Source organism: Lampris incognitus, chromosome 3, assembly GCF_029633865.1.
Source record: "Lampris incognitus isolate fLamInc1 chromosome 3, fLamInc1.hap2, whole genome shotgun sequence".
In the NCBI taxonomy this organism is placed as follows: Eukaryota; Metazoa; Chordata; class Actinopteri; order Lampriformes; family Lampridae; genus Lampris; species Lampris incognitus.
The window spans coordinates 83,586,368-83,612,445 of NC_079213.1; the positions used below are offsets into that span (position 1 = coordinate 83,586,368).

Sequence of the window (26,078 nt, forward strand, 5' to 3'; positions counted from 1 at the left end):
GCAGCAAAAACATTCTCCTGAAACAGGTTAAAGGATTCAAATGCGATAATATGGTGACGTTTCTGTTGAACAGATAATTACCAATTTTACAATCAATATTACAGTTCAAGAGTGTTCTCACACAGTTGGATGTAGTTTGTAGTATGTTAAATTGGCTGTGTTCGCTTTGGTCCGAGGACACTTTTACACGGGTGGGAACTGTTTACTGCTGCACTGATGACCCACAAAGCATAACAGCCACACCTTGTGTGTAGTTCTTGTTGCCAAAGAGAAGGACTGATCAGGGAAATCATGGATTTCAGCTTTAAAGTCAGCCTGAAAGGTGTCTAAGCAGGGCAGGAATGGATCTACCTTCATTTTGTTGAAGCTGCACTGTTTTGCATCAAGACAACTGGTCAACATTTTCAGTATTCCACAATACATTTATTCTTTTTTGACATTTAAAAATAGCATTTACTAAACAAAAGCAGACTAGACTGTGCATGGCTGCACCTCTGTACATTTTGTTGTACCTTGACACCATAAATAAAAATCTATAAACAATTGGTTCAGTAAAAATTCTCTCGATATCCTTTAAACACACAAAATAATTGACTTTGTACAACTTTTACAAAGTAACCTCCCTCATTTCCCCTCGTCCACATTGACATTCCAGTTTTGAGCCTTACAGAAAAAGAAAAAAAAGAAAAAAGCTAGCATCCCAAAATTTCACCGGACCCTCTAAATTCAGACCACTGCCCACCAGTTTATTGCAGACAGATTGCTAATCTACATCTCAACAAAAACAACACACGGGTCTGCTACTGCATCGAGGCTTCCATCTCGTGTCGCCACAGAGGCAGATCAGTCACTCTGTTGTCATTTGGCAACGTAAGGAAGGACATAAAAATTAAGTTTGATTTAACAAAAACAAGTCAAAATTAAATGAATATATATTAATGGCAGGATGGAATTGCATACTTAGTCACGTTGGCTGAAACATTACCTTTTTTTACTATTAAAGCTTTGTGCAGATTCAAAAATATCTCCCTGCATAAAACCAGATTCATTTCAAAGATTTACAGCCCAAAGAGTAATATTTCCCAAGACAAAATTCCATGAAAATTTGACAATTACAATATTAATTTCAGAAAGAAAATTTTACAATTACACTACATTTAGTCTATCTAGCATGCTCGACAACCAACCTTATCCAGCTGGCTCAAAGTCAAATCCTAGTGGTTCAGGTCCAGCAAGCCCAGTCACTGTGCCTGTTCCACCTGAGGCCAGACCCAGCTAACCTGTATGTCCATCACCCAGCGCGGATGGTGTATCCTGATATTTACTGGTCATTATCACTGTTTTACCAACCACCTAAAAACAGCTTAAGGAGATACATCCTAATAATGGTCAAAAACCACTTCATTATCCTCTCTGAGCTGCAGTTGTCTGGTGTTCATGGAGCTGCATGCTGACAGGAAGATAGCAGCAGAGTAGCTCTGGGTTTCTGAGTTGCCCTCAACTATTATTGCAGGAAGATTTTTACTTCACTGAATATGATGGTTTTAGGAAATCTAGCCAGTTATCAGTCATCTGCACGCTGAATTGCAATGGCAGTGTTTGAACTGGCCGGACGGACTCAACAAACTTCATTTACAAGCCTATGAAAAGTAATAAAGAGCAGTTAGCCTCTCTCCCTCTCTTACACGCACAGGGAAAATGTGGAGAAATTACTTTATATGGCAGAGACAGCATAAAATGTCATTCAAAGGCTGAACTTGTATATCATTTTGTTAGACTAATATGGATATGTTTAGTATGCAAAGTAATATGGTGCAAACAATAATATACTTCCTAAATCAACCCTTCACACTAACAGTGTTATTAAATTTGACAATGATGAGATCAGTAACATATTTTGTGGTAACTTATTACTAACTTAGTATCATTAAAATCTGAAAATCATCAAGTAATCAAATTCTCGGTTAAATTAATCTGATCCTCTAATTGAACCAACCAAATGTCTTATTTCATGTACCGGGCATCCAGTTGATGCTAACGTTGTAATAATGCAAACCATGGGGAGTGTGTGCAAAGATTAAAATATATCCTATTACACTACAAGGGTCCCTGGGGGGGGGGGGGATAAGCAGAAATCCATTAAAAACCTTGTTGATTCACACAATGTGCAAACTTGGTATCAGTTGAGTTGAGGGCCTACAAGCATTTGGAAGAGCTTTGGTTCACTGTACAGGCCAAAATCACCTGACAGCAGAGAGAACGTCGTCCTGCTACCATATAATCTGAAAATCTGCAAATTATTTATTCACAAAATATCCCGCAGAAAGTTACAATAAATGATAAAAATTATCTGTTAATTATTTATGTTAATGCTCCAACTCTTGACTGTAAATATTAATCTGTTTCATCATCTCCCTCTTCCTCCATCGCATGCACCTTTATGGTTGGACTCCATGGTAAAAAGGAAACAGACTTCGAGTCTATGTATAATGAAGAGGTGCCATTACATGTTACACAGACATTTCCTCTGCTCTCTTATAGTAAATCAAACCTTTCTTCGTTTCCTGTTTGGAAACCTGAGGGGAAAGTCCTCTACACAGGTCACTGACTGTACTGGCTAGCCAGAACTAGTCTCACTGTCATGGTAGCAATAAAAGGTTCATCTTGATTCACAGCCCACAGTCCAATATTTGGAAGCCTCTATGTGTTGTTTGGGGAAGACATTTTCAAATAGCATCTTTGTTAACAGGACATGATGATATGCAGTGATCATAAAGCTGACTGAAATTTCAATCGGCTGAATGTGAAAGGGAGGTGTATTCACTGCAGGTGGCAGCTTCTTTTGAGGAATACAGAGTGCTTAAGGACCTAAAATCTTTAGATCTGGACTGTGATATATCTTCACCCTGGCAGTCGTTAAATCACAACAGAAAACACTGGCCTTGGCACCAGGGTGGGAAAACATAGCATTTGTTCTGGCTGCCTGCAGTCTAATAAATCTTTACTTGTTTGTTTAAATACAACAGACATTTCATCAACTTTCATAAACTTTAGAACCTCCCCCAGACAAAACTAATCAATGTTTTAACTGTTTGCTTATGTTAAATGTTCGTTTTACGCTGTCTGACAGAAGTACTTGGCCTTCAGCAGTGTTGGCTTTCGTAACTGGAACAAAGATGTTCCAGTAAGGGGGCACCCCAGTAGCTCACCTGGTAGAGTAGCAACACATAAGGCTGAGTCCTTACCACAGCGGCCTGGGCTTGAATCCGACCCGGGCCCCTTGCTGCATGTCATCCCCTCTCTCTCTCTCCCCTACCCTTCCTCTCTCTCTCTACTGTCACCGTTAAAATAAAGCAGAAAATGCTGAAAAAAAATCTTTAAAAAAAAATTCCAGTAGGCTCAAGCTAGCATAAGCATTTGTGGTAAGTGTTACTCATTTTAATTTAATAAGAAACACCAACACTGCTACAGTTTTGGGAAAAACTGAAGTTCAAATCCCAACGCTTTTTCCTCCCATGCCATGATGACTTCTTTGTTAAGAAAAATATTAATTAAAAACCCAGTAAACTTAAATTGAAAATGTCTTGGCATTTCTTTTAAACTATTCATTTGGGAAGTGACCTGTGTAGACATTGCTGCAAACAGCAGTTGCCATATCAGTGATCGTTCACAGTAATTAACGACATCCATTTTTCTGAAAGTAAACAACACCAATAAGGTGGCGCTATTAAGAGGTTAGGGGAAGCAAAATTATCACTGACATTTTTTTAACCTATCTATCCGTCTGTGATTGAAAGAATCATCCAACGTGAATGGACCACTGACATGCATATGCGGTCAATTATTTATCTTTTTATCTCTGCTTTTTACTTTTATTTCTTCTTCAGCGATCATGGCAGTTAATTTATCTTCCCTGACATTCGAGTTCAGTTTAGCTAACATTTTTCACTGAGCGAAGAAAAGGAATGAAGTATGTGTAGGTAGGAGTGAAGCCATGATAAAAAAATTTTTTTTTTTTAAATTTGGGGTCAAAGGAGTAAAAAGTCAGTTAAGGTGACGTTTTAAATTGACTTAAATTGACCATAAGCTGCAAGACTTTTGGACCTGAACAGACTAGTGATCGGACTGGTCCTTTGAGATGCGCACTGAAAACAATGCAAAAAAATAAAAATAAAAACAAAATAAAATCCTTAATTTATCCTTAAAGACAGTGCCACAAAAACGAGCCCATTTAAGACACGTCATTCTATCATTGCCCAGTAAGAGCGGAAAGGCGTATGTACGTTTTATCAGAATTTCTATCCTGGCAGAGTAAATAAATAAAGTCCCTGCCCCCCATGAAGAGGCGCCTAAATGAGTCACAATTCAGCACCAAAGATTCAAACAGAGGCGGGTCAGTTCGCAGGGCATTTCAAACGGGATATTATATAATTTGTCTTTACACTCAGCAAGGTAAGCTCATTTGGTTTAAAACCATGTTTTTTTTGTTTTGTTTTGGGTTTTTTTTTACTGTAATGTTTCGCAAATCTGGCTTCCCCATACCTGATGCCCTAGCACTGCCTATGACAACACCCAACAACAACTGATGCCTGGTTAAGAAAACAAACGTGATTCAGTTGTTTCCAGACATTAAGGTGCATGCCATTTCATTCATCTTCCTACAGCCAAATCTATGACAAAGAGCTGCAAATAGAAAACACAGCTAAATCTGCCAACCAGATGTCTGGAAACTGCTAATACAAGTTTTATTTTGGCTAACACCATCCCATACAGTTGTACCTAAGTAATAAATTAACAATGATGGGCAGCTAACCTGTTAGAAAGTGACGTGAAGACGACAACACACTGGCCCTGTCATGATTGATATAAATTATTTTCTGGTGCTCCTTCAAAAACCAGCGTTTGCCTTCAATCCCTGGCTTGGTGTGGGCCTCTGAAGACCCACTGTTAGGAGGGATGGCTACATACAGTCATGTCTATGAGAAGCAGACTCGTAGGCTAGACCACATACTGGTGGTTCCCGCTGTAGTTCATGGTGTAGCCCTGCCGGCTGTACTGGAAGTGGTCGGTTAGTACGTTGTTCCGGCTATACTGAGCCTCAGAGCCATGAGAGAAAGGCACGGACCCATTGGCCTGGATCTTCTCCAGTTCTGGGTTGTCAAAAGACATTATGTCCTGCTTGGTAGTGGGAAGCAACTTCTTCTCTTGGTTGGCATCATACTTGGCCTGTTGGCAGAGAAGAGGGGAAAACAGATGTAAGGGACTGGTCTATCAACCTACATCAGAAACACACATCAGAAAAACACGGGTCTGTAATGTAAACACAGAGGACTCCTTCAAACAAACAAGGCAGTAAGACAAGAGCTTGGCTTAATGTTATAGACTGTCCTGCAACCAGAACATTCCTACATTCTTCATCTCATGCTGAAACTTGCACTTCCAGTGAAAAAGAGCAAGATTAGATTTGATTAAATTTCCTCTTGATTTTTCAATTGAGTGGTCATAACTATTAGGATGGATATCTACTCATATATTTTCGTAATGTGTGAGTGTGTGGTCTTAGTGTGTGTGTGTGTTAGTTAGTGTAGATAGCGGGACCGAAAACTAAAGCACTTATGATCCTAATTCTTTTCGGAGGTGATAGGTATTGTCTCAGAGAGTAAGGGAAAAATCCCAGAAAATTAAAATTATGCATAATTATGCATAAATATGCAAAATTTGCATTTTTCTAAAAATGGCTAAAAACCACTTCTTGGCATTTCAGATGATTCTGAGCATCTTTGATTTTTTCACCTATATAAAAAAAATTTCTGGGACTTAAATGTTTTGGCATTACGCAAAATATATGCATTTTTGCAAAAATGCTCTTATGATCCTAATTTTTTTTTTTGGAGGTGGTAGGTATTGTTCCAGAGAGGACCAGAAAAAAGGCAGAAAATTAAAATATAATTATAATAATTATGCAAAATATGCATTTTCTAAAAATGGCTAAAAACCACTTTTCTCGGCATTTCAGATGATTCTGAGCATTTGGGGGGAGGGAGTTGGAGTGGGGGGGGACCACTTTCCTCGGCATTTCAGACGATTCTGAGCATTTGGGGGGAGGGAGTTGGAGTGGGGGGGGGGTTTAGGGGCAGGGGCAAGGCGGTTAGCTGGAAGGATGAAGAGGAGGGAGATTTAGACGGGTGGATAACCAAACCGCTACATTATAGCGGGGTTCTTCTAGTATATCAATACTTAAGGACAGGTTATTTAATTTTTTTCTGTTCAAGACTTGGATAGCAAGGACACTGGTTTTGAAGGGTATCCTTACCACACTATGTATGAATTTTCTATGCATTACACAGCGCAAAAAAACAAAACAAAAAACAAACAAACAAACAAAAAAAACTTGGCTGATGCTGCGCAATAAAATTGTCACATTTCATCTTATTTTCACCATTAGGAACAAGCTTCAAAATTCTCTTCATTTCTCCCTCTCTTGCCTTCCAAGTTAACCAATAAAGATCCCCTATCTCTTTAACCATTCTCCTTCAACTCCTCCCCTCCTTTCCTCCCTGCTCTTACTCTATTCTTCAGTTATTGACCTCTTTGAGATGACCAGCTCTCAAAACTAAAAAGTGCTAAATTCTTCCTCCTTCTTGTGTTGCTTCTGTCTTCCTCGACTCTGTATAAAGACCCTCCCCCACCCCTACTTCCCTGCCTCTTTTGTTCTACCTCTCTCCCAGTCTCCAGCTACCTCCAGTGCTCAGGATGGCCTCACCTTGTTGTAGAGAAAGACGCCGACAATGGCAGTCATCATGCCAAGCACATTGGTGGAGGTGACTGGGTTGCGCAGCATCAGCAGCGAGATGCTGATGACCATGATCCTCTTGGTGGCATTGGCCACAGCATAGCTGAGCGGGCTGACCAGACTGAGCACGCTGAAGGCGATGACGTTCTGTGCGAAGTTGCAGAAGCCACTGACCAGCAAGAGGAGGAAGGTGCTGGCCGAGCCCCCCACGTCCGACTGGAAAGACAACAGCACACATGATGATTAAGGTAAGCTTCAGGGGTGAGGATTTGAGACCTGCCAACAGCCCAGTACCAGTGACTGTTGAGCATGACAGGTACACTCAATCAGTTTGCAGTGATGTCTGGCTCCTTTCATCATCCATCACTACTACTCACCAGGTCTCCATCCACCAAAAACGATGAGAGGTCAACTAGAACCCAGGTAGGCAACATGAAGATCACGGCGTTAAAGCCCAGGATGTTGAGTAACCTCAGGTGGTGGATTCGTGTGTCCCGCAAGACCTTTAAAGACAGAGTACATAGTTACATCACACATTGGCCATTTAGAAAAAGCACATAGACTCGTCTCTATAAACCTCTATATACAGTGCATCTGGAAAGTATTCACACCCCTTCACTTTCCCCACATTTTGTTATGTTACAGCCTTATCCCAAAATGGATTAAATTCCTTTTTTTTCTCATCAATCCACACACAATACCCCATAATGACAAAGTGAAAAAGGTTTTGTAGAAATTTTTGCAAATTTATTAAAAATAAAAAACTGAAATATTGCATGTACATAAGTATTCAAACCCTTTGCTATGACACTCAAAATTGAGCTCAGGTTCATCCTGTTTCCACTGATCATCGTTGAGATGTTTCTACATCTTAATTGGAGTCCACTTGTACTAAATTCAATTGATTGGACATGATTTGGAAAGGCACACACCTGTCTATATAAGGTCCCACTGTTGACAGTGCATGTCAGAGCAGAAACCAAGCCATGAAGTCAAAGGAATTGTCTGTGGACCTCCAAGACAGGATTGTATCGAGGCACAGATCCGGGGAAGGGTACAAAAAAATTTCTACAGCTTTGAAGGTACCGAAGAGCACAGTGGTCTCCATCATTCGTAAATGGAAGAAGTTTGGATCCACCAGGACTCTTCCTAGAGCTGGCCACCCAGCCAAACTGAGCAATCAGGGGAGAAGGGCCTTGGTCAGGGAGGTGACCAAGAACCCGATGGTCACTCTGACAGAGCTCCAGCATTCCTCTGTGGAGATGGGAGAACCTTCCAGAAGGACAACCATCTCTGCAGCACTCCACCAATCAGGCCTTTATGGTAGAGTGGCCAGACGGAAGCCTCTGCTCAGTAAAAGGCACATGACAGCCCGCTTGGAGTTTGCGAGAAAGCACCTAAAGGACTCTCAGACCATGAGAAACAAGATTCTCTGGTCTGATGAAACCACGATTGAACTCTTTGGCCTGAATGCCAAACGTCACGTCTGGAAGAAACCAGGCACCTCTCATCACCTTGCTAATACCATCCCTACAGTGAAGCATGGTGGTGGCAGCATCATGCTGTGGGGAAGTTATTCAGCGGCAGGAACTGGGAGACTAGTCAGGATCGAGGGAAAGCTGAATGGAGCAAAGTACAGAGAGATCCTTGATGAAAACCTGTTCCAGAGCGCTCAGGACCTCAGACTGGGGCGAAGGTTTACCTTTCAACACGACAATGACCCTAAGCACACAACCAAGACAACGAAGGAGTGGCTTCGGGACAAGTCTGTGAATGTCTTTGAGTGGCCCAGCCAGAGCCCAGACTTGAACCCCATTGAACATCTCTGGAAAGACCTGAAAATAGCTGTGCAGCGACGTTCCCCATCTAACCTTACAGAGCTCGAGAGGATCTGCAGAGAAGAATGGGAGAAATACCCCAAATATAGGTGTGCCAAGTTTGTAGCTTCATACCCAAGAAGACTTGAGGCTGTAATCGCTGCCAAGGGTGCCTCAACCAAGTACTGCGTAAAGGGTGTGAATACTTATGTACATGCAATATTTCAGTTTTTTATTTTTAATAAATTTGTAAAAATTTCTACAAAATCTTTTTCACTTTGTCGTTATGGGGTATTGTGTGTAGATTGATGAGAAAAAAAAGGAATTTAATCCATTTTGGAATAAGGTTGTAACATAACAAAATGTGGGGAAAGTGAAGGGGTGTGAATACTTTCTGGATGCACTGTATATAAAAAAACCACTCAGCATCTGTTTGTAAAAACCAATACTCCATATATTTCTCTTAAGGGTGCAATAGATTTCTTCACTGTGCAGTACTCACTGTGTAAACACTGTATTGTGAGGACCCACTATCCACAGATTTTCAATTGTATAGTTGTTCCATTTTATGTTTTCTTTTGTTAGCTTTTCTCCCAAAAAATGGGCAAAAATACATATCGCCAAAGTGACTTTACCCCTTTCTTGCCCACATGAAACTACATATGCAAATACTGTTGGACTCTGCTATTATTATCATTATTATTATTATTAGACTATTCTACTTTAAGTAATCTTGGATGCATTAAGTCTCACTTTTAGAAAGTTGCCATATATCTTGCGGACCTTGCATGGGCATCACATCAAGTTTAAATGCTTGTATGTACAAACTTACAAGGTGATGAATAGAACTTGAATTTAAAGGTCAGTTAAAGGCTGATCAAGCAGTGCAAGGAAGTATTACACTAGCATCCCAAAGCTGAGGCTCAATGTTTGAGCTGATTTAGATCGGGCAGCGACAGGGAACAGCACTGGTTGAGAGTGAATGAAGAGAGGGAGCAGTGATAGCAAGAACAAACGTTTGCCAAAGGTTTTGAATTGCCGCAACCACGAGAGGTTCTTCATCATACACTCATAACTGTGCACAGGTCCAGTATTTTGCAAGATTATCTGCGATCATACATGTGCACATGCCACGGTTTCCGTTAGCCGGTAAATACTGGTTTTTGACTGGTAAAATTTATGAAAAACCGGAAAAAATAAAAACTTGACAGTCAAAATGTCCGGTAGGCATGCACATAAAAAAACGTAGCCTAGACATAACGTTGGCTATCCCTCACCTTGACAATTCTGTTTTGACAGCGAAACAGCCCATTAACAGCCTGCAGTGCTCTTTTCCGCCATAGGGGTCCACTCTTGAATTGCGCAATACTACCACCTTATTCCTGGCCAAACAATGGGCATCGCCATGACACCGCTGTCCAGTGCAAAGTGCTTACATGTGACTGGGCTACATTGGTTAAAATTGCCCATGTCGAGCATGCCAGCGCCTCTCTCTGCAGAACAGAATTAAGACGGCGCAACGAAATCGGCTGGACCAGGAGAGAGTGACATGGCTTATGCACACTGCAAGCTGAAAAGACACTCTAGACACTTTTGAGTTTCTGTCGGCGGCAGAGGAGTTTGCTGCAATAAAAAAACGGAGAAAATAAAAATGTCTGCTAGCCGTATCATACATAACCTGGGCTAAATGTTACGAGTGTTCTGTTGGTTATGAGTGTTTTGCTATTGTTTGTTTTGCACAATCGTTACAGTTCGTTTTGTTTAATATGTATTGTTCATTAAAAAGATAAACCGATTTGAGGTTTTTATCATTATTTCTTTAGCCTAAGTGTAGGCTGTTATATTTGCATTTGTAACAAACTGCTTTTAAACGTGTCCGGTAAGTTTCACATTTGTCCGGTAAAATAAATTATTTCCGGTCATTGGACTGGCAAGGAAAAATCCTAGCGGAAACCATGGCACACACGCGACCAAACTTATAATCCCCTCCAGACTACCACCTGGTGGAGATAGAAAATGCTAGAATCTGGGGAAAATGTTGGGATGGGCTACAGGTATCAAACCACACCCCGCAGTTTGTTTACCTTTGGGAAAAGCTCCGTCTACTCTGGACAACGCTCAAGTCAACAACAACCATGGAGGGAAGAGAGACCACTAATTCTATAAACTACTACCACTACTACTACTACTAGTACTACTACTTTCGGCCGCTCCCGTTAGGGGTCGCCACAGTGGAACATCCATTTCCATCTCTTCCTGTCCTCTGCATCTTCCTCTGTCACAACAGCCACCTGCATGTCCTCTCTCACCACATCCATAAACCTCCTCTTTTTCTCTTCCCTGGCAGCTCCATATTCAGTATCCTTCTCCCAATATACCCAGCATCTCTCCTCCACATATGTCCAAGCCATCTCAATCTTGCCTCTCTTGCTTTGTCTCCAGATTGTCCAAACCGAGCTGCCCCTCTAATATACTCGTTCCTAATCCTGTCCTTCTTTGTCACTCCCAATGAAAATCTTGGAATCCTCAACTCTGCCACCTCCAGCTCTGCCTCCTGTCTTTTCATCAGTGCCATTGTCTCCAAACCATATCACATAGCTGGTCTCACAACCATTTTGTAAACCTTCCCTTTAACTCTTGCTGGTACTCTTCTGTTGCAAATCACTCCTAACACTCTTCTCCACCCACTCCACCCTACCTGCACTCTCTTCTTCACCTCTCTTCTGCACTCCTCGTTACTTTGGACAGTTGACCCCAAGTAAACTCATACGCTTTCGTCACCTCTACTCCTTGCATCCTCACCATTCCACTGTCCTCCCTCTCATTCATGCATAGGTATTCCATCTTGTTCCTACTGACTTTCATTCCTCTTCTCTCCAGTGCATACCTCCACTTCTCCAGGCTCTCCTCAACCTGCAACCTACTCTAACTCCAGATCACAATGTCATCCGCAAACATCATAGTCCACGGAGACTCCTACCTGATCTCGTCCGTCAACCTGTCCATCACCACTGCAAACAAGAAAGGGCTCAGAGCCGATCCTTGATGTAATCCCACCCCCAGCTTGAACCCATCTGTCATTCCAACCGCACACCTTACCATTGTCACTCTTCGTTCATACATATCCTGCACCACTCCTACATACTTCTCTGCAACTCCCGACTTTCTCATACAATGCCGCACCTCCTCTCTTGGCACCCTTTCATATGGTTTCTCTAAATCCACAAAGACACAATGTAACTCCTTCTGGCCTTCTCTATACTTCTCAATCAACATTGTCAAAGCAAACATCGCATCTGTGGTACTCTTTCGTGGTGTGAAACCATACTGCTGCTCGCTGATCATCACCTCTTCTCTTAAACTAGCATTTATTACTCTTCCCCATATCTTCATGCTGTGGCTGATCAACTTTATACCTCTGTAGTTGCTACAGTTCTGCACATTGCCCTTATTCTTGAAAATCGGTACCAGTACACCTCTTCTCCACTCTTCAGGCATACTCTCACTTTCTAAGATTGTGTTAAACAAACTACTTAATAACTAAATCTATACTACTTCTACTACTACTTTCGGCTGCTCCCGTTAGGGGTCGCCACAGCGGATCATCCGTTTCCATTTCTTCCCGTCTTCTGCGTCTTCCTGTCACACAGCCACCTGCATATCTTCCCTCACCACATCCATAAACCTCATCTTTGGCCTTCCTCTTTTCCTCTTTCCTGGCAGCTCCATTTTCAGTCGCCTTCTCCCAATATACCCAGCATCTCTCCTCCACACATGTCCAAGCCATCTCAATCTTGCCTCTCTTGCTTTGTCTCCAAACCGTCCAACCTGAGCAGTCCCTCTAATATAATTGTTCCTAATCCTGTCCTTCTGCGTCAGTCCCAGTGAAAATCTTAGCATCTTCAACTCTGCCTCCTGTCTTTTCGTCAGTGTCACTTTCTCCAAACCATATAACATAGCTGGTCTCACAACCATTTTGTAAACCTTCCCTTTAACGCTTGCTGGTACCCTTCTGTCGCAAATCACTCCTGACACTCTTCTCCACCCACTCCACCCTGCCTGCACTCTCTTCTTCACCTCTCTACTGCACTCCCCGTTACTTTGGACAGCTTACCCCAAGTATTTAAACTCATATGCTTTAGTCACCTCCACTCCTTGCATCATTACCATTCCACTGTCCTCCCTCTCATTCACGCATCGGTATTCCGTCTTGCTCCTACTGACTTTGATTCCTCTTCTCTCCAGTGCATACCTCCACCGCCATACCTCTCCAGGCTCTCCTCAACCTGCACTCTACTCTCGCTACAGATCACAATGTCATCCACAAACATCATTGTCCATGGAGACTCCTGCCTGATCTTGTCCGTCATCCTGTTCAACACCACTGCAAACAAGAAAGGGCTCAGAGCCGATCCTTGATGTAATCCCACCTCCCCCTTGAACCCATCTGTCATTCCAACTGCACACCTCACCATTGCCACACTTCCCTCATACATATCCTGCACCACTCCTACATACTTCTCTGCAACTCCCGACTTCCTCATACAATACCACACCTCCTCACTCGGCACCCTGTCATATGCTTTCTCTAAATCTACAAAGACACAATGCAACTCTTTCTGGCCTTCTCTATACTTCTCAATCAACATTGTCAAACATCGCATCTGTGGTACTCTTTCGTGGTGTGAAACCATACTGCTGCTCGCTGATCATCACCTCTTCTCTTAACCTAGCATTTATTACTCTTCCCCATATCTTCATGCTGTGGCTGATCAACTTTATACCTCTGTAGTTGCTACAGTTCTGCACATTGCCCTTATTCTTGAAAATCGGTACCAGTATGCTTCTTCTCCACTCAGGTATCCTCTCACTTTCCAAGATTGTGTTAATCTAGTTAAAAACCCCACTGCCATCTCTCCTAAACATCTCCATGCCTCCATAGGTATGTCATCAGGACCAACTGCCTTTCCACTCTTCATCCTCTTCATAGCTGCCCTCACTTCCTCCTTGCTAATCCACTGAACTTCCTGATTCACTGTCCCTCCATCATCCAACCTCCTCTCTCTCTCATTTTCTTCATTCATCAGCCCCTCAAAGTACTCCTTCCACCTTCTCAGCACACTCTCCTCGCTTGTCAGCACATTTCCATCTCTATCCTTGATCACCCTAACTTGCTGCACATCCTTCGCAGCTCAGTCCCTCGATCTAGCCAATTTGTACAAGTCCTTTTCTCCTTCCTTAGCATCTAACCTGTCATACAACTCACCATACACCTTTTCCTTTGCCATCTCTCTCTTCGCTTTATGCTGCATCTCCTTGTACTCCTGTCTACCCTCTTCATCTCTCTGACTATCCCACTTCTTCTTTGCCAACCTCTTTCTTTGTATACTTTGCTGTACTTCCTCATTCCACCACCAAGTCTCCTTGTCTTCCTTCCTCTGTCCTGATGACACACCAAGTACCTTCCTACCTGTCTCCCTCACTATTTCTGCAGTGGTTGCCCAGCCATCTGGCAACTCTTCACTACCACCCAGTGCCTGTCTTATCTCCTGCCTGAACTCCACACAACAGTCTTCCTTCTTCAACTTCCACCATTTGGTCTTCACTGGCTTCCTCTTCTTGGTCTCCAAAGTCATCCTACAGACCACCATCCGATGCTGCCTAGCTACGTTCTCTCCTGTCACCACCACCTTGCAGTCTCCAATCGCTTTTAGATTGCGCCTTCTACATAATATATAGTCCACCTGTGTGCACTTTCCTCAACTCTTGTATGTCACGCTGTGTTCCTCCCTCTTCTTGAAATATGATTCACCACAGCCATTTCTATCCTTTTGGCAAAATCCACCACCATCTGTCCTCCCACACTTCTTTCCTTGACTTCATACCTTCCCATCACCTCCTCATCACCTCTGTTCCCTTCACGAACATGTCCATTGAAGTCCACTCCAATCACCACTCTCTCCTCCTTGGGTACCCTCTCCACCACGTCATCCAACTCACTCCAGAATTCTTCTTTCTTTTCTATTTCACACCCAACTTGCAGGGCATATGCGCTGATAACATTCAGCAATACACCTTCAATTTCCATCTTCATACTAATCACTCTGTCTGACACTCTCTTCACCTCCAGCACGTTCTTGACATACTCTTCCTTCAGAATTACCCCTACCCCATTTCTCCTCCCATTCACACCATGGTAGAAGAGTTTGAACCCACCTCCGATATTCCTGGCCTTACTCCCCTTCCACCTGGTCTCTTGCACACACAGTATGCCTAGCTTTCTTCTTTCCATCATATCAGCCAACTCTCTCCCTTTACCAGTCATAGTGCCAACATTCAAAGTTCTGACTCTCACCTCCACACGCCTACCTATCCTCCTGTCTAGCTGCCTCTGGACATGCCTTCCCCCTCTCGTTCTCCTTCGCCCAACAGTAGCATAGTTTCCACCGGTACCCTGCTGGTTAACAGTACCGGTGGCGGTCGTTGGTAACCCGGGCCTCGATCGATCCAGTATGGAAATCTTATTTATGATCCGCATATTTGATTTGGCAAAGATTTTACGCCGGATGCCCTTCCTGATGCAACGCTCCCCATTTGTCCGGGCTTGGGACCGGCACTAAGAATGCACTGGCTTGTGCATCCTCAGTAGCTGGGTTTTAATAACTAATTCTATAAACTATATAGCTTTATATACCTATAAATAAAAACATAGAAAGTCAAACAAAAAGCACTATCAAATTAAATTAGGACTACTGAAAAATACAAAAATATGTAGTTTTGGTCCGTCTCCCTCGATAACTGTATCCACTCTCTCTCTTGCTCAAATACTCCTTTCCTCAACGGAGGAATTTGATTTTTTTTAACTTATAGTAGCAGGTGGACGGACGTGGTGACTCATATCGCATCACATAGCCAAGCCTATGACAATCCATGGTTGTTATAACAGTTATAAATACAGAAGCAACATTTAGCTGAAATTCTCTGTTTTGTCTATAGATCGTATAATTTGTACTAAAATGCCAAGATGAGCACCAGGGTCAATATCTCTGACTTGGATGTGTTCAAGTACATCATTATTCAGTGAAAAGTGTCAGTCCTTCACCATAACAGGTCAGACTTTTCCTGCTTGTGTCTGACGCCGGATGCCCTTCCTGATGCAACGCTCCCCATTTGTCCAGGCTTGGGACCGGCACTAAGAATGCACTGGCTTGTGCATCCTCAGTGGCTGGGTTTTAATAACTAATTCTATAAACTATATAGCTTTATAAACCTATAAATAAAAACATAGAAAGTCAAACAAAAAGCACTATCAAATTAAATTAGCACTACTGAAAAATACAAAAATATGTAGTTTTGGTCCGTCTCCCTCGATAACTGTATCCACTCTCTCTCTTGCTCAAATACTCCTTTCCTCAACGGAGGAATTTTATTTTTTTTAACTTATAGTAGCAGGTGGACGGACGTGGTGACTCATATCGCATCACATAGCCAAGCCTATGACAATCCATGGTTGTTATAACAGTTATAAATACAGAAGCAACATTTAGCTGAAATTCTCTGTTTTGTCTATAGATCGTATAATTTGTACTAAAATGCCAAGATGAGCACCAGGGTCAATATCTCTGACTTGGATGTGTTCAAGTACATCATTATTCAGTGAAAAGTGTCAGTCCTTCACGATAACAGGTCAGACTTTTCCTCCTTGTGTCTGACGCCGGATGCCCTTCCTGATGCAACGCTCCCCATTTGTCCGGGCTTGGGACCGGCACTAAGAATGCACTGGCTTGTGCATCCTCAGTGGCTGGGTTTTAATAACTAATTCTATAAACTATATAGCTTTATATACCTATAAATAAAAATATAGAAAGTCAAACAAAAAGCACTATCAAATTAAATTAGGACTACTGAAAAATACAAAAATATGTAGTTTTGGTCCGTCTCCCTCGATAACTGTATCCACCCTCTCTCTTGCTCAAATACTCCTTTCCTCAACGGAGGAATTTGATTTTTCTTAACTTATAGTAGCAAGTGGACGGACGTGGTGACTCATATCGCATCACATAGCCAAGCCTATGACAATCCATGGTTGTTATAACAGTTATAAATACAGAAGCAACATTTAGCTGAAATTCTCTGTTTTGTCTATAGATCGTATAATTTGTACTAAAATTTCAAGATGAGCACCAGGGTCAATGTCTCTGACTTGGATGTGTTCAAGTACATCATTATTCAGTGAAAAGTGTCAGTCCTTCACCATAACAGGTCAGACTTTTCCTCCTTGTGTCTGACCACTTCCATCCTGAGACATTGTGAGACATATTGGTGTATGCACCTACCTTCTTGGAGAAGATGTTCTGCAGAGAGAAGCAGAGGGTGGCCGCCAGAGCACTGATCAGCCCCGACATGTCAAATGACAGCTCGGTCACCGTGGCTAGCAGCACTCCTCCAATGATGGGGATAAGAGAGATATACACCTGAGACAAGAACAGCAAAGGGAAAGGAGGCCAGTCAGTGGTAGTGGGAGCAGTAGTGACAAGACATAACATTTCCAAGTTAAGGATGGGACCATTGCAGCAAAGGACTAGAATAACCGACATTATTAATCTTGGCAGCAGTTTCCAACCTGTGGTGAAGGATCCCCTGTAGTGGGCCACAAAGACCTTGGAAAGAGTGCTCTGAAAAAACCTGCAGCAAAACCAAGTGATCATAAACAGCCTCCTCATGGATCACAAGCCTTTCAAGGCATCAAAAAGTATTGCAGAAGTGCTGAGCATAGCTAAGAATCCTCCAAGCTAAAAAGGTTCATTTTGATTCTGAGCCAGTACGGTTTCAAACAACTTTCCCAAAGCAGGTATGGACAAGAGCAAACAATTTCTCTCATTTAGTTTTAGAGCAGCAAATTTATTCCAACTCATCTTTTAAGCTGCCCTGGACAATTACTCTCCTGCAAAATACGACAAGCTCCTGTTATTTTCCCCCCTTTACAAAGTGAAGAAAATTAACCATAACTGTAACTTCATTTGTTTTCAAGTTACATTGAACACACCCTGGCTTTCAGCTCTTTTAGGCCTGTATCCCTGACCACCATTCTTAGAGTGATGAAGTATATAAAACTGTTGTTTTCACCAGATGTCTTGGCCATGAGGGTTCGAAAAGTGGTGGGCATCCTATTACCTGACATTACGGCTGCCATCAATAGCACTTGGTCAAGTGGACAGTTTCCTAGTAGTCCACTCCCATAAAGGCCAACTTTGAACCACAATAATATAAATGACTATGGGCTAGATCAATATCAAGACTGTCTTTTCTGTCTTGAGTTTTACAAAAAGTGGTTTATATTTATTTAACAGCATTTTTAAACAGAATTTTACACAGGTTTCAACATAGAGCTAAAGTCACATAGTTACAGAGACCAGAAACAAGGAAACATTTGCAGAAATGCAAAATAAAGTAATTTTAACTTGACAGAAAGCATGGTTTGTGACATTATTTTAAATCAAACATTAAACTAGGGTGACCAGACGTCCCGGTTTGTCTGGGATTGTCCCGACTGTGCACTGAGTGCTGCATTTTCATAAAGGAGATGTACCATTGTGGTAGTGGGTTGTGGTTTAGCCTCGGCTGCAGAAAGGGCATGGGTCACGGGAGAGCAGAAATGAGAGTGAGGCTGATTAGTGATCAGCCTCACACCTGAGGCTGATTAGTGTGTCATTCTAACAAGCTGTGCTTTATATACTGCAGTGAAGCTGGGTCCTGGACTGACACTGTCAAGAACAAACATGAACACAGCGGATGGACACACACACAGAGAGAGAGAGAGAGAGAGAGAGAGAGAGAGAGAGAGAGAGAGAGAGAGAGAGAGAGAGAGAGATATGGGGTCCACTCAGTCTTTCCAGCTACACTAGATGGGACAAGCATCCAGCAGAAACCCTACATGCTGAATTCTGTAGAATGATTCTGAAAATACAAAGGAAAACACCAAACAACGCATGTAGGGCAGAATTAGGCCGGTTTCCATTATTAATAAATGTACAAAAAAGATCTCTAAATTTCTGGATGAACTTAAATACAAGCCCAACAAATACATTGCACTTTAAAGCTCTGAAAACCCAAGAACTGAACCCCGAAAAGAGTCCCCTGAAGCAGCTGGCTCTGAGACTCACTAACCCTGTAACAAATACTAAGACCAACCAACCTCAGGCCAGCACTGCATCCCAAACAAAGTTTACGATAAATCAGGCTATAAAACAAAGCAAGAACAATTATCTGAAACATTGGAACGCTGAAATCAAAACTCAAAACAAACTAGAAGTCTATCGGGCCCTAAAAACAAACTATGATTTGGAAGAATACCTCTTAACTGTCAGAGACAGGAAGCAGCGACAGATCCTCACCAAATACAGGCTCAGTGACCACAGTCTCGCCATTGAAAAGGGGAGACACAAAAAGACGTGGTTGCCAAAAGAGCAACGATCATGTGGTCAGTGCAGGACAGATGAGGTGGAGACAGAGGTGCACTTCCTCCTTAAATGTGACAGATTTGAAAAACAGCGCCGGGCTTTTGTCAAGGAACTGGAACACGTGATTCCAGAGTACCAGGAAATGGACGACGCAGGTAAGCTGCGGGTGGTCCTGGGAGGGGGGCCAGCGGCGAACATTGCAGCAAGATTTATATTATCTTGCCACAACCTGAGAGATAGTGGATGACGGCACCTATTGCTACTATTGTTATTTAATATCATAATCATTGTTGTTGTTCCTGTTATTATTATAATCACTGTTGTTGTTATTATAATCATTGTTGTTGTTGTTATTATTATAATCATTGTTGTATTGTGTTGTTGTTTTACATGCTTTGGCAATATGTACACAAATGTATGTCATGCCAATAAAGCACATATTGAATTGAATTGAGAGAGAGAGAGAGAGAGAGAGAGAGAGAGAGAGAGAGAGAGAGAGAGAGAGAGAGAGAGAGAGAAGTAACAGCTCAAGCGCACTGGCCTGTGCAAGTGAAAGACTGGATATGATAGAGACATTTTAAATAAAAACCTTGTTTTCCGCCAAAACCATGTCTGCCCCTACATCCTGAACCACACCAGTGGAAGCAACTTTGCCATAGTGGTGGTCCATACAGGTGAGGTATGGAGCACTAAGAATCTCTGCTGAAGTGAGCCCTCCACTGAATCGCCGACCTTCAGGAGAGGAGAGCCAGGCCCGGATGAAGCACCAGGAGACGCAAGCCCTGCAGGAGCCAGCTGCTCAGCAGGCAGAAGACCGGGTTCTCCTGAGGGAGCTGCAGCACTTCCCATTGACTGCCCGTGGGGATGCTCTGAACACTTCATCATCTCACCGCCCCCCAGATCACCCTCCCCAAAATGACATCCGCCGACAACCCTGAAGCTTTTCTGGACATCTTTGAGAGCACAGCATTGGTGTGCATGTAGCCAGAGGAGGAATGGACTGTGCATGTGCTTCCCATGCACAGCCTACTGGTGTCCTCCTCCCAGGTGGACTAAAACGCGATATGGCAAGTGGTCCTTGACCGGGGTTGCACTCACACCGGAAGGACATTGGCACCGGTTCACGATGCTCACCCTAGAAGACGCAGGCCAACCCTTTATTCTCCATCGAGCAGGCTCAGGATGACACACCATGCTTCGCCTTTGACTATGTGATGACCATTGGGGGCCAACAGGTGCACCGGAATGCTGTGCTCACTCCACCATATTTTGTATTTATTAGAGACTGGTCATATTGAGTGAGTAGCAACACTCAAACCTGGCAAGAAACCATTCAATTGTTGGTACTGAAAAGCTGCCAAGAATTGATCATTTAGGTAGCCCATCCCAACCCCAATGGCAGGTCACCTCATTTACAATAAAACACCTGACCGAAACAATGGCTTGATTTTACTGGCCAGGGCGTGCCAGGCATAAACAGTGACATGCGGTGGTGGTGTGCATCTTGCCGGGAATGTCAATTGGTAAACGTGTCAGCCACCCCAATAGCGCCGTTGCGGCCATTACCATTGAGTTCCTGTGTCCAACCTTGGGGTTATCCCAGGTCATCCTCTGTGTAGAGTTTGCTTGTTCGCCCCGTGTCTGCAATGGGTTTACACAGGGGTGCTCCAGTTTCCCACACCATCAAAAAAGACATGCAAGGCGTCCGGGTAGCATAGTGGTCTACCACATTGCCTACCAACACAGGGATCGCCTGGTTGAATCCCCATGTTACCTCCGGCTTGGTCAGGCATCCCTACAGACACAATTGGCCATGTCTGCAGGTGGGAAGCCAGATGTGGGTATGTGTCCTGTTCGCTGCACTAGCACCTCCTCTGGTTGATCGGAGCACCTGTTTAGGGGGGAGGGGGAACTGGGGGGAATAGCGTAATCCTCCCACACGCTACGTCCCCCTGGTGAAACTCCTCACTGTCAGGTGAAAAGAAGCAGCTGGCAACTCCACATGTATCGGAGGAGGCATGTGGTAGTCTGCAGCCCTCCCGGGATCAGCAGAGGGGGTGGCGCAGCGACCAGGATGGCTCGGAGAGCGGGGTGATTGGCCAGGTACAATTGGGGAGAAAAAGGGGGGGGGGACATGCATGTTAGGGTTGGTACTCCTGTCTGTGCCCTTGACTGAGGCATGGCGAGATGAACTGGACTTGGTCCCCGGGTGCTGCACAGCGGCTGCCCACTGTTCCTAGCTACACAGCTAGGATGGGTTAAATACACAGTGTAATTTCCCTACGGGGATCAATAAAGTATCTCAAAATAAAAAATTTAAAAAATCAGACAGGCTCATGTAGAGATTTAATAAAATACACAAAAACATGATTTGTAAATTCTTGCACAAGGCTAGTTAGCCCCAATTGGGATAAATGGTTTGTTATTTGCAGTGTGGGAGGTGCCCCAGGCCTCCACAGTGTTTCCCCCTTTGAGTTGCTGTTTGGCAGAATGCTGAGGGGTGTGTTGGACCTGATTAAAGAAAGCTGGACATGTGGTCCAAGCGCCAGCAAAAATGAAGTACAGTTCTTCAGGGACCTGAGAGCAAAACTCCATGCACTAGGTCAGTTTTCACAGGAGAATTTGCTCCAGGCCAAGGAACATCAGCAGCATCCGTGTGACCGAGGAGCATGACTGTGTCAATTTGCACCAGAAGAGAAAGTCCTCGTAATACTTCCAACATCCAGCTCCAAATTACTTGTCAAGTGACAGGGACCCTTCATGGTCACACGGTGAGGATTAGGCATGATTACATTAGAGGGCGAGCTCAGGTTGGAAGAGTTGGAAACAAAGCAAGAGAGGCAAGATTGAGATGGCTTGGACATGTGTGGAGGAGAGATGCTGGATATATTGGGAGAAGGATGCTGAATATGGAGCTGCCAGGGAAGAGGAAATGAGGAAGGCCAAAGAGGAGGTTTATGGATGTGGTGAGGGAGGACATGCAGGTGGCTGGTGTGACAGAGAAAGGCAGAGGACAGGAAGAAATGGAAACGGATGATCCGTTGTGGCGACTCCTAACGGGAGCAACAGAAAGTAGTAGTAATTTTAATTGCTTTTTGTGAGTTGATATAAATGTAACCGATTGTGTTAAATGGGCATATGATATAGTCTCATCTCAATCGCAGGCCCCTGATTTGAACCGAACTAATGGCAGACTGTGATATAAAATATCGTATCATAGTCCAAAGAATTGATATAATAATGCGTCATGATGAAACCTGTGATTTACAACCCTAGTGGGTAATAGAGGAATCTAGCAGTGACTGGTGCAGCCTCATCGTCCTTGTGTACAAGTCTGATGGGTCTATACGGTCCTGTGTAAACTACCGCAAGGTGAATGACGTATCAAAATTTTATGCATATCCAATGCTGCGGGTTGATGAACTCCTGGACCGGCTCGGCTCGGCTCGGCTCTGCTTGCTTTTTTACGACATTGGATTTAGCCATGGGCTAGGAAAATACTGCTTTCTCTATGCCGGACAGTTTGTACCAGTTCATGACACTTCCATTGGGCTGTTAGGGGCTCTAGCCATATTTCAGCGCCTCATGGACCGGGTACTGGAGGCCACACTCTGCATATGCGTCCATCTACTTGGATGATGTGACCGTCCACAAAAGCAGTAGTGGCGGTGCTGGACTCCTTGAGGCAGGCTGTGCTCACATCCAAGCCGAAGAAGTGCATGGTCAGGCAGCAGGCGGTACAGTAGCTAGGGTTCTACTTAGACGGCGGGTGTGTCCCCAGATAGATAATACCGCAGCAACTGCGGCCAGCCCAAGGCTCAAGACGAAAAAGGAGGTGAGGGCATTCCTGGGACTGGCCGGCTACTACAGGCGGTTCATCCCTGTCTTTGCAGAGCTGACCAGTCCCCTGACCGATCTCACATGAAAGGCTGTCTCAGATCCGATCAGAGGACAGAGCAGTGTCAGGTGGAGATGGAGAGGGTTATTAAACAAGCCCTCTGTGGGGAACCACTGCTCCACACTTGTAACTTCTCTATCCCTTTTATTTTGTAGACCATCATGTCGGACAGAGGGCTGGGAGCTGTTTTGTCCCAGGAGGTGGAGGGAGTTGATCACTCGGTACTACATAAGTCGAAAGCTGGCAGAGAGAGATGAAATACAGCACTGTAGAGAAGAAGTGCCTTGCCATCAGGTAGGTGATCAGCAACCCCTGCTTCTACCTCCTGGGGCTCTCATTAACCCTCTGTGCGGACCATGCCCCATTCCAGTGGCTCCACCGCCATGAAGGATGCCAACATGCAGATTGCCTGTTGGAATCTGGCCTTACAGCCTTTTGAGTTCATAGGCCGGGGGCACAGATGGATGTAGCCAACTTTCTCTCTCTCACTCAAGGGGGGAGGGGGGAGGGGGATTGGGCTGTTGGCTGGATGGGACATAAGTAAAGTGGTGTGAGGGTATGTGGTAGTGGTTTAGCCTCACTTGCAAGCAGAGAGAGAGAGAGAGGGGGGGGGCACGGGTTGCGGGAGAGCAGACACGATAGCGAGGCTGATTAGTGATCAGTCTGAAGTGTGTCATTCTAACAAGCTGTGCTTTATATATTGCAGTCAAGCTGGGTCCTGGGCTGACACTGACAAGCACAAATGTGAACACGGCAGACACAGAATGACAGAAGGAGAGAGAGAGAGCCAAACACCAATCTGGAGCAGAGCAAGAGCAGAGCAATAACAGCTCCAAGCATACTGGCCCGTGCGAGTGAAAGACAATATTACAGGTGGGAATCTCTAAGCACCTCACGATTCGCTTCCGATTCACAGAGCTACGATGCGATTATAAAATGACAAGCTGCATCAACAGTTTTCATTTCTTTTTTCTCACTGTGTGACTACTTGCCATTTTCAAAACATGGCATATTTGTAATGATCCATAATTAAAATAAACAGATGAATTTACTTCCATTATCTTTTATTAATACAGTAACAAACAGAAGAGATGTGTCAACTGAAAGGACACGTTTCCCAGCATTGCATAGAACCAACAAGGAAAGAAACAAAAGTGTGCCTGTAGCAGCATCCTTGTTGTAAATTAACATGGTACTTCAGCAAGACTTCAGCAATCACTTGATAACATAAAAAGCTGCCCTGATTCACAAATAAATAATAAAGACCTCAACCGAAATCCTCCTGTTATGGCCAATGAGCACAGAATCCCTCAGACAAAAAAAAAAAAAAGATTGCACAAGAGCTGCCTGTCATCGGTAATAAAGTGCGCATTTATGGTGACATAAGATTCTGTAGCAATCGATGTCAACGCATCGCATGTTACGGCTATCCTACCTGCTTTCCTCAATTAGTCTGACTTTGGTTTGGTTTCGCTGTAGAGTGTGGGTATCACTATGTCGGTGAAAAAACGCCGAGATGGGATGTTGTATCTTGTCTCCAAAGAGTGCAGCATAGCGCGAAAGCCCTGGTTCTCAATGACTGAGTGGGACACAAATTGTTGGATACAAAAGTTGCAATCAACTTTGTGATTCGCTTCTCCCTTTCCGAGTTTGGTGGAAGCTTTGACATCACTTGTTCAATTGTTCTCTGGTTGGCAGCAACTACAACCAGCTGTTTTTCCTTCAACTCCAGGTGGAAAAGTGAAATATGGTTTCTCATGTTTATTACATTTCCAAAATATTTTATTTTAGTTTGACACAACTTGCAAACAGTGTGGCTCTTGTCCAGGTCCCTTTTTCCTTCAAATTCATAGAAGCCAAAATGCTTCCATACGCTGGCTTTTAAGCCAGAGGGTGCTGGTCAGATTGTATCCAACTTCGGTTGCTCGCGTTCAGCCATCCTCACCAAAACTGAAGAAGTAGCCTACCTGAGAATGTAAACACGATGCACATGCTTTATGTCCATTACGTTTCACCATTCAGTTGGTTCAGCGTACAGCCCAGTCAAGAATTGAGCTTTATATGTCCAATTATTGAGTTTTCTGCATTGAGACAATCTTTTATGAGAGAATCTCGATGCATCGAAGAATTGTTTCCCCCCCCCCACCTTGTAAATAGAAACTCTGTTCCACCGAAGCCATGTTCTGTCCCTCAAACCTGAACTCGACCAGTGGCGGCAACTTTGCCATAATCATGGATTTTGAAGACAAACGATTGCCCCATTGGACTATGCTGCAGTCCAGTATGAAAATTCAAATTGGTAAGTTTCTCAACACTTAAGTGATTGGTGAAGTTTTTGTCAACACGATTCTGAATGATACCCAATATTTTAATGAGGTCTAGGCTAACCCCCCTCCCCCTTTCTCCCCAATCGTATCCAGCCAATGAACCCACTCTTCTAAGCCACTCCGGTTGCTGCTCCACCCCCTCTGCTGAGCCGGGGAGGGCTGCAGACTACCACATGCTTCCTCCGATACATGTGGAGTTGCAAGCTGCTTCATTTCACTTGACAGTGAGGAGTTACACCAGGGGGGCGTAGCACGTGGGAGGATCACGCTATTCCCCCCCAGTTCCCACTCTCCCCTGAACTGGCACCCTGACCAACCAGAGGAAGCACTAGTGCAGTGACCAGGACACATACCCACATCTGGCTTCCCACCTGCAGACACAGCCAATTATGTCTGTAGGGACACCCAATCAAGCCGGAGGTAACACGAGGATTTGAACCGGCGATCCCCATGTTGGTAGGCAATGGAATAGACCACCACGCTACCCAGATGCCCCTGGCTAAAAAATGTTTGACCTTTTGTGACCTTTTGTTTAAGCAGAATAGCTCAAGCTGTTATCTATGACTTCCAGTTGCGCTGGCCGGGTATTGATGAGCACTAGTAGGGTTGGGCCAGTTTAAACATCAAGCTGGTTTGATATTAAGCCAAACACTGGACTGAACCAGTATACTGAATTTTACCACTCGTAGCCCTTTTCGACCAAAGTAGCTCTGGTTCAGGCACCGGTTCCTTTCAGGATTCTGAGAACCTTGGTGTTGTTTGGCGAACGGGCCCGCGTTTTGA

General features: G+C 43.9%; 1 protein-coding gene across 1 annotated transcript in view; it reads right to left on the reverse strand.

The window, feature by feature from the left end:
• Positions 1-302: 302 nt before the first annotated feature.
• slc35e1 (solute carrier family 35 member E1) overlaps positions 303-26,078 on the reverse strand; it is a 31,462-nt gene continuing 5,686 nt past the window's right edge. Inside the window, exons 3-6 of the mRNA XM_056276455.1 lie at positions 16,947-17,084; positions 7,171-7,296; positions 6,764-7,009; positions 303-5,226 (exon numbers count right to left, since the gene is read on the reverse strand). Coding sequence (XP_056132430.1) covers positions 4,999-5,226; positions 6,764-7,009; positions 7,171-7,296; positions 16,947-17,084 — 738 coding nt within the window. The 3' untranslated portion in view covers positions 303-4,998. The remainder of the gene's footprint in view (positions 5,227-6,763; positions 7,010-7,170; positions 7,297-16,946; positions 17,085-26,078) is intronic.